The sequence below is a fragment of the Cariama cristata genome, unplaced genomic scaffold (genome assembly GCF_000690535.1).
Source record: "Cariama cristata isolate BGI_N322 unplaced genomic scaffold, ASM69053v1 scaffold37805, whole genome shotgun sequence".
Lineage (NCBI taxonomy): Eukaryota > Metazoa > Chordata > Aves > Cariamiformes > Cariamidae > Cariama > Cariama cristata.
In genome coordinates, this window is record NW_009616552.1 from 83,472 (window position 1) to 91,697 (window position 8,226).

The 8,226-nt window shown below is 32.7% G+C and overlaps 1 protein-coding gene across 1 annotated transcript in view; it reads right to left on the minus strand.

Moving 5' to 3' along the window:
• LRPPRC (leucine-rich pentatricopeptide repeat containing) overlaps positions 1-8,002 on the minus strand; it is a 79,403-nt gene extending 71,401 nt beyond the window's left edge. Inside the window, exons 1-8 of the mRNA XM_009700206.1 lie at positions 7,804-8,002; positions 4,720-4,842; positions 3,892-4,013; positions 3,746-3,804; positions 2,893-2,979; positions 2,282-2,408; positions 1,081-1,225; positions 166-308 (exon numbers count right to left, since the gene is read on the minus strand). Of these exons, the coding sequence (XP_009698508.1) occupies positions 166-308; positions 1,081-1,225; positions 2,282-2,408; positions 2,893-2,979; positions 3,746-3,804; positions 3,892-4,013; positions 4,720-4,842; positions 7,804-7,999 (1,002 nt within the window). The 5' untranslated portion in view covers positions 8,000-8,002. The remainder of the gene's footprint in view (positions 1-165; positions 309-1,080; positions 1,226-2,281; positions 2,409-2,892; positions 2,980-3,745; positions 3,805-3,891; positions 4,014-4,719; positions 4,843-7,803) is intronic.
• Between the last annotated feature and the right edge of the window lie 224 nt (positions 8,003-8,226).

The following is an 8,226-nucleotide window of genomic DNA, read 5'->3' on the forward strand; positions in this document are numbered from 1 at the left end:
TGTGAATTTCAATTTACTACGCAAATTGATATGAAATATTAAAATCCTTCTTTTATTCTTTAAGAACCGTGCAAAAAAACTACCATTTTCCATCTTCACAGTTGCATTAAACTAAAGAAATATATTATTAGTATATAAAGAAAAAAGCATTACTATCCTGCATACCATATCTCTATTTACACAATGTTGCAAGAAGCAGCTACCCTGGTCCACATTATCACGTGATAAATGATTAAGAGATTTCAAAATACGGAAACTTATGTCTTCGAAGCCATGAGTTATCAGAGTCAAACACAGGTTCATTGCATCTAGCAATTGAAAAACAGAGAACAACAAAATTAAAAAAAGTGCATACAACTATTTTTGCATTAAACTGCTAAAATTTGTGAAAGCTAGGAAAGTGAATGTTTTACAAGTATCATTAGCATACTTTTAAACATAATTAACCAATCAAATTTGAGACTTTCAGAATTATTTACATTTATCAATGAAATTTACTTCTCCTCTTAGAAGACAAAGACAGAAATTACAGAAGCATCACCACTGCAGCATGACAGAAGGATACTAAATAAAAGAAACACATTTCTAGACACGTCAAAAAAGAAAAAATGGATGAAGTATAATTAACAGTTATCAATCAGATTACGCATACTGGGATCCAAAAGTGACTTTAACTGTAGATAAAGAAAACTATACTTAGTGTTTAATCTCCCTTTTTATGATATTCACAAAGAGCTGTAACAACAGGCATCACAACAGCGTTGTTTGAAGAAAGGACTCCACACTTACTGCTTTCCTGTAAAGTCCTAATGAATTTTAGAAATTAAAATTGATAATTTTTGTATGTAATCAATTAACATTGGTTTATATTTGAATTTTATAAAATGTGATGTAAAGCAGCACAAATAAATCCACAAACTAATGGCAAAAATACTATTTTCCGTAAGTATTCAATAGAAAAGTAGAAAATTACCTATTTTTGGTCACATTAGTTATTGTTGAAAACAAAACAAAACCCTGAAAATGCTTTCGCTCTCCACCCTGAGAGACAACACACTGCTGTAGTAACCAAGGACATACCTGGAATTAATTCCCTTTCAAATCTTATGCGTTCTTGAATATCTTCGATGTACTGAGGATATCCAGCCTTAGCAAGGCTAAAAATCACCTGCATCAAAATCCTATCCATAAGGTACCCTTCAGTCTTCTCAACCTCCTCCAGAGTCTGTAAACAGAATAAATTTAACTTTAATAAACTCCAAAGTGACTCAAAACAGGATACATGAAAATAAAAAAAAAAATAATAATCATTTTAAAAAAAAAAAAAAAAAAAAATCACCAAAAGCTGGGTTTCCCTTTTTTAAAACCATAGGTTTAGATACATGGAATATGGTACAGAGAATACACCTTTAGACTGTACAAAGAAAAAGGGGTAGATAAAAAAGATATGATAGATAGTTTCTCTCTAATATCTAATAATATATGAAAACACCAGAGGTATTCCCATTGTGAGATGACTTTCAAAAGAAATTACTTTGAAAAGGGTAAAATGATTGATCAAACGTTTTATTAGTGTTTGGAAGAAGGCTGGTTGATGAAGATTTGTTTAATTTGTAAGTCACAGAACAATATTATGTTTCCCACATCCTCTTCCTTGATTTGGCCCTCTCCATCTGATACTACTTATTAAACTCAAACCAATTTTCTTTCCTCAGTCCTTTCCGAATACCTCTTTGATTTAAAAAAAAAAAAAAAGTAAGAGAGAATACTTGAAAAAATATGAGCCATGCAAAAGGATGCAAGGCAGCATTATCTTGTCCGCACTTTATGAATACCCAAGTTGTCAGTGTGAACTCTCCTAAAAAAATTCAGTTTTACTGGAAAGATTCTGTGGCTTCAATGGGAGCCAAAGAACGGCTCAATGGGACCAGGATAATCAAGGTTTATTTTTTATTTATTTTTATAAATAAATATATAAATCTCATGTGCATTATTTGTCTGTTTAAAAAACCCTGAATTAAATCACTCACTGGCAAATCTATCTTCTCAGAGTAAAAGGCAACTATCAAAAAGACAAGTATTTTTCATGAAGTATGAGGCTGCTTTCAGTTAACCAGCTATTCAGATGCAAAAAAAAAAAAAATATTGTTTAACTGCTGAGGACTAGGAGGAAACAAGTTATAAAATTCAGTATTATTCCTCTTGCATGGATAGAAAGCATTACAAAGTTAAATTGAACACAAGATCAAACAAGTTCCATTTAAACTCAAACTTGCAATACCTTTTTGATGCTATCAACATCACCCTTTTCAGCATACGCATTCAGCAGTGATAAATAGGTGTCGGGACCTGGTTCAACACCAGCCATCCTCATCACTGAAAGGATATTTTCTGCACTCTTCATGTCTCTAAAAGAATTCAAAAGATAGACCCTCAGTAGATTTATATCATAATAATGTTTATTGTCACTTCCACATTTCCTCATTAAATAAATTAGAATTGGAAAAAAAGACTGCAACAAGCATAGAGAAACTTATTTTAACTAAGCAAATCCTGAAAGTGCAAATCTTTTAATTATTGTATTACTTAAAATACTCTTTCCACTTTAACAGCTGAAAAAGTTAAAAACTAAGTGCAGCAAATTTCTTTTTCAAACAGTATAAAAGTACAGTAATTTATCTTGAAATTCAAGATTTTCAGACAAAAGAAAAATCTACTTCCTTTGTTAAATAGCCCTGTTTTGCTTCAAAAATGTATAAAAAGACAGTCTCCTATACATTATTCAAAACCATCACACTATTCTGCAGCATGTAATTTTTCTGTACCAGTATCACTTTATATTGTTATAAAACCAAAAGAAAACAAAAGAAAAAAGGTGTTATTAAACATTACCCCGATCTTGCATGACCTTTCACAAGGCTACTGAATACTGCCTCAGTGATTGGGAGATCTTTGTTCTTCATGAAGCCAAGAATCTTACTGCAAAATACAAGACAATGAATGATTAGATATTTTCTATAGCTTTGAAAAGATAAACTACTGAGCAACAGCTCAGTATATATACTTGTTTATATACAAGTAGTGTATCATCAAACAAAACCAAATCCTGATGTCACTGAGCAATTACATTTGGGGATGCTGCATAATATGCTCATAATTTGGTCATTTTCATTTTTTCAGAGGAATTGTATTTGTTACTTTGAAATAGGCAGACACAAGGGTGCGGCTGGTCTTTTTTTTATTTTTATCTTCTTTTTACTTATTTCTCATGCCCAGCAATCACACTGCTGCAACTTGCTAAAATTAAAATGTTAGACAGATATCCAGCAAGTCCTCTGTAACAATGACAATAACAAAAACCAGAATTACTACTATTTGCTCCTTAGCCCACTTTGTTCTCAAATGCCTTTCCCAGTAGCCTTTTTCTTACATAGGCACTAAGCCTTCATAACCTCCCACTTTTTCACGTTGGCTCTGGAAATAACAAAACAAGTTACTTTCTCAGCAACTTGAATACAATTTGATTTGAACGCACTGGTCTATCACTTATTTTTATTTTACTTCTGTAGGTTCCAGCTGTCTCTAAGAAACTGTTCTTCAGTGCTTGGTTAAAATATATGTAAACGCCCTCTTTGCTTTGCTCAATTTATAAGAATTACACTGAAATGAGTTTTAATATCGATGATAGGAAATATGAGAAACAGATTTTGTGGAAATCCCTTTAAACACAAATGGAAAAGAATACCTCGCTCCTTCAATGTCACCCTCATTGCAATAGGCAGCAATCAACCTTTGGTATGTAACCTACAGAAAACAAAACATGGAAGTTAACGATTTCCATCCAATAAATGGATATTACTATTAAGAACGAAGATATAAAAGGGTACCTACTCGATTGGGCTGCACATTAGCTTCCTCCATTCTGGCCAAGAATTCCGTTGGAGAAAATTTGTGCTCGTTCTGAAGGTAGACTTTAAGTAAAGCATTATAATGGCTTGTATCATACACAGCACCTAAGGAAATATTTCAGCCACAGTCAGTGAATGTAGATTCTCTAAATGCAACATGATTTTTTGGGTAATTAATTTCATATAAATTTTATTCTGTATGAACTTTATATATAATCAGACTGCTTCCTTTTATCCACCTTTGAAGTATCAGACATCTATTTAACAGTACATGTGTTTAGAAAAGGCTAAAACGTAAGAAGACCACAGCAACATCAATGCTTGTGTGCACACTATTCCACAGTCTCTACAGCTGTATTTATTTACAGATTTAGCAATATTACTATCAAGAAGCAGTTCACCTATGCAATATCTATAGATAAATTACTAAACTCAAAAAAAAAAAAATCATCTGATAAAATAGCTGGTAGCATTAGGAATACTCAGCCCATCAGATATCAAGGTAGCATCTAACAGAAAAGTAAAATACATTCTTATAATAATCAAAATCAACCAACAGTCCAATATAAGCATCTTACAAAAAAAAAAATCATTAGATTTATTATTAACACCCCTAGATGTCAGTAGAACTCCCAGAATAGGAAATAGGTCTCTCACTTGAAAAATAAAACCTTGCGTTTATTCGGTAATGAGTATTTGCTGTATAATCTAACATTTAAAAACTATTAAAATACATTCAGTCTTCTGTTACAAAGAAAGTAACTAAAGCACATAGCTGTTCTTGCAAAAGGGACTAACAAACCCAACCTACCCAGTTCTTTCATCTTGTCCCATATCATATGGGCTAGTTCTGTTCTTTCAGGTGACAATACCTCTGGTAAAAGAGCACCACAACTTCGCAACAAAAGCAAGGTTTGGTTACTCCCTGGACTCCCTGCAAGTGGAACACAACCACAAATTTCTTTATAAATAATTATGCATTTAATATTAGATGAAAGATTCAAGATTGACCCACTGAAATATTTACATATTTTGTATAGAATAGTATCTTCTCCAAGATTGAAGATTTTTACTGAACAGGATATCCAAATGACTAAACAATGACACTATCATGAAAAAGATTCATGATAAAACATGCTATTTAGTACAGTAACAATCTCAGCTGAGCAGAAATTTTTAAAAGTACAACACAACATACTTAACTCAGATGATCTAGTACTTTAAATTTCCCAATCTATGATCCACAGACCATTTCATACTAACAGGGACATAACTTTCTGGTAAATTTCTAAAACAGCAAAATTCTTCATACCAATTCCATACTATTCCAAAACTGCTATTCAGAGACATTCCACATGTAAATTTCCATTTCTACTTCTGCCCATGCTCAGTATAAAATGAGACAATTTACATCTAGAGAACAGTGAAGGAAACTGTAAGAATCTCTGCTTTCTCCGACTTCCGCACTAGCCCCAGAACGTCAAAAAAGTAGCTATAAACTCATCTTTCTTGGACTATACTACTACTCCTGAGGTAAAGTAAGGCAGAGCTGCAGAATCTATCATAGATTACCCAGTAAACTGGAGACATAAAATTTTTTTCAATCACATCTTTATGTGCAAACCCAGTGATTTCTAACAAAAAGGAGAGTTTCTTTAGAAAGCAGCATACCACAAAGAAAAAAAAAAGGTAAAAAATGTTGTCTATTCCTTTCTTATCACAGAGAAAGGTATACTTCTGAACTAATTTTGTCTAACAAAAAGCAAGATAAACGTTTGCATACAACATAAATGATGAAAAAAATCTGTAACGTTTGCTATCTCAGAGACATACATGCAGACTTGAAAGATTCACACTTCCAAAATGACTTGAACTCTAAAGCATCACTAGTGCTTTGTAAGTTACTTCCAAATCATTATGCCAACACTCCAAAGTTGTGTACAGCCCAGCGAAGAGGCAGGAGCTGTTGCCAGTAAAGAGATCTCCAGATGCTGCTGATCACTCTAAGTGTAATTTTAAATTATACAGAGCTGTAGAAACATCTATACAGCTATAAAATAATGGCAAAATAAAGTAAAAAAAAACCCCACAACCTAAACAGCAGAAACCTATATACCATCTAGAATTAGATCATGAGGTACCGAAAAGGGCCAGCAAATCTAGGATGCCACATAACTACTGCAAACTATGTCTCAAGAAAACAACCTACAGCAGAAAAATTATTTACATAGAGTAAACTCATCTGGGAAGAAACACAGGCAGTAGTGGGAAAAAATAAGCAATAATGAGAAAAGAAGAGAAATAAGTTAAAACATTGAGAGGAGACAGGTACAAATTGCAATGGGGACTTGAACTTCTGAAGACACAATAGAGTGGTGAGATAAGTCATACTTGACTAACTTTTAAATCCCTGCATACAATTAGTTCATGCAATAAAAACATGAACACATGTCCAGTTTCACAATGCCAGTGTTATACTAGTGACTGAGTATCCTGAAAGGCAAAAGAAACAGGAGAAGGATTGGCAGCATGAATATGGAAAGATGCAGGACAAGAGATATACAGCAAGCACCTTCTTTGGGCATTTTCCGTGTTGTAATTAGAAATGGAACAACAATACAAACACAGGCAAATCTTTTAAGAAATTAACAGTAACTAACTTCCTACACTGTTGCTAAATTATTTTTCAACATTATTATTTAAAAAAGGACTGAATTCTTCATATAGAAATATTTGACTCTTATTTTAATAGCATCCTAGTTATATCTCTTGCAAAGTTCTATGCTTTTTTTTTAATATACTTACATAGCCAAAGGAAACCACCATAAGCAATTAATCTTTTTGCTAATATGACTCCCTCAAAACTGTGTAACTAATCAAAGATCATGAAGAACTGTGATTTGCAGATAAATTTAGAGACACAAGATTCTTGCCAACCCATACCCACAAATTATAAGTTTATACCTAAAAAACACAAAGCAGTCAGAAAGGATATCACAACCAAAATGAAAAAAACTAAGAAGTCCAATAGAAACAGAGTATGAATTGAAGACTCAGCTTTTAAAGTGAACTGCAAAAACTTTTAAAAGCGCAATTCCAGGTATACAAGCCATTAACAGTCCAGAGCAATACACAGCAAAGTTTAAAACTAAAACAAAACAATACCTGCTGTCATTGATAAACACTGGCAGTAGTACTTAGTAAACAAATTTAACCAATACCTCCATTGACTCACCCTAATTGGTACCAAATCTCATCAATTGTGGTACCTGGTTTGCAAAACGTTAATACAGTCTGGCTATTTTTAGCCAAAGGGGTATTGAATCTGTCAGGATGAAACATGCTTCAGCTGTTTATTTTTGTTTTATTCAAAAAAATCAAGATTTCTTGTCCTGAATAACCACAGCTACCCAGGAATGCAGAAACTTCGGGATCACCTCCACATTTCTCTGTATAGTTCCATTTTAAAACAAATAACCTCTTAAGGACAGCATGGTTTATTACAAACATTTTAAAAATATGCTGTGTAAAACAGACATATATGATCCCTGTTCAGAGTGCACAATACAGTTATATATTGAAGGTATAGCACTATCAGATTAAAAATCCACAATAAGCAAGGCAATATGATAAGCTTTCTTAAAAGTACATTGAATTTTTACAAGACTGACAAATTCCCAAAGACAAAAAAAACTGGAAAAGTAAACATATTACTTCAAAGCAAAATAACATCTCTAAAGCGTTTAAAGTCTGTTCATCAACATATGCAGCAGATTGAACACTCAAAGACAAAATATAAACCAGAACTCTTTCAATTAATTTCTGTGGTTTGATGAGTCATTATATTGCAGCTTTAAATTTAGCTTTTATCTTGTTTTAATCAGAAAGAACTTACCTGTTTTGCATATTTCATGGAAAATTTTCAGTAGAAGGGCTTTAGGGATGCGGCCAGTTTTTCTGACAGAGTTATCCAGTTTATTTAACGCCCAGTCAAATGGCCAGGTCTGTCTGGTTTGAATTTCTGAAATCCGTTCCTCTTTAACACTTCCCTCCTGTTGAGGTGCAACTGTAAGGAACCTTATTTGGTACATAATGTTTCTGCTTAAACAAAAACAAACAAAAAAATAGCAATTACAGTTCTGTGAGTCATTTTGCAACTACACTAGTCATGTAATGTCAAAAAGATAATACACTTTACTTCTTGCTGATGAACAGTTTCTCAAAAACATTCCATACTAATATAAACAAACAAATTCAGGTGATTCATTTCAGTGTCTTTCTACTTTAAAAAGTCAGTCATGTATATTTTTCTAACAGT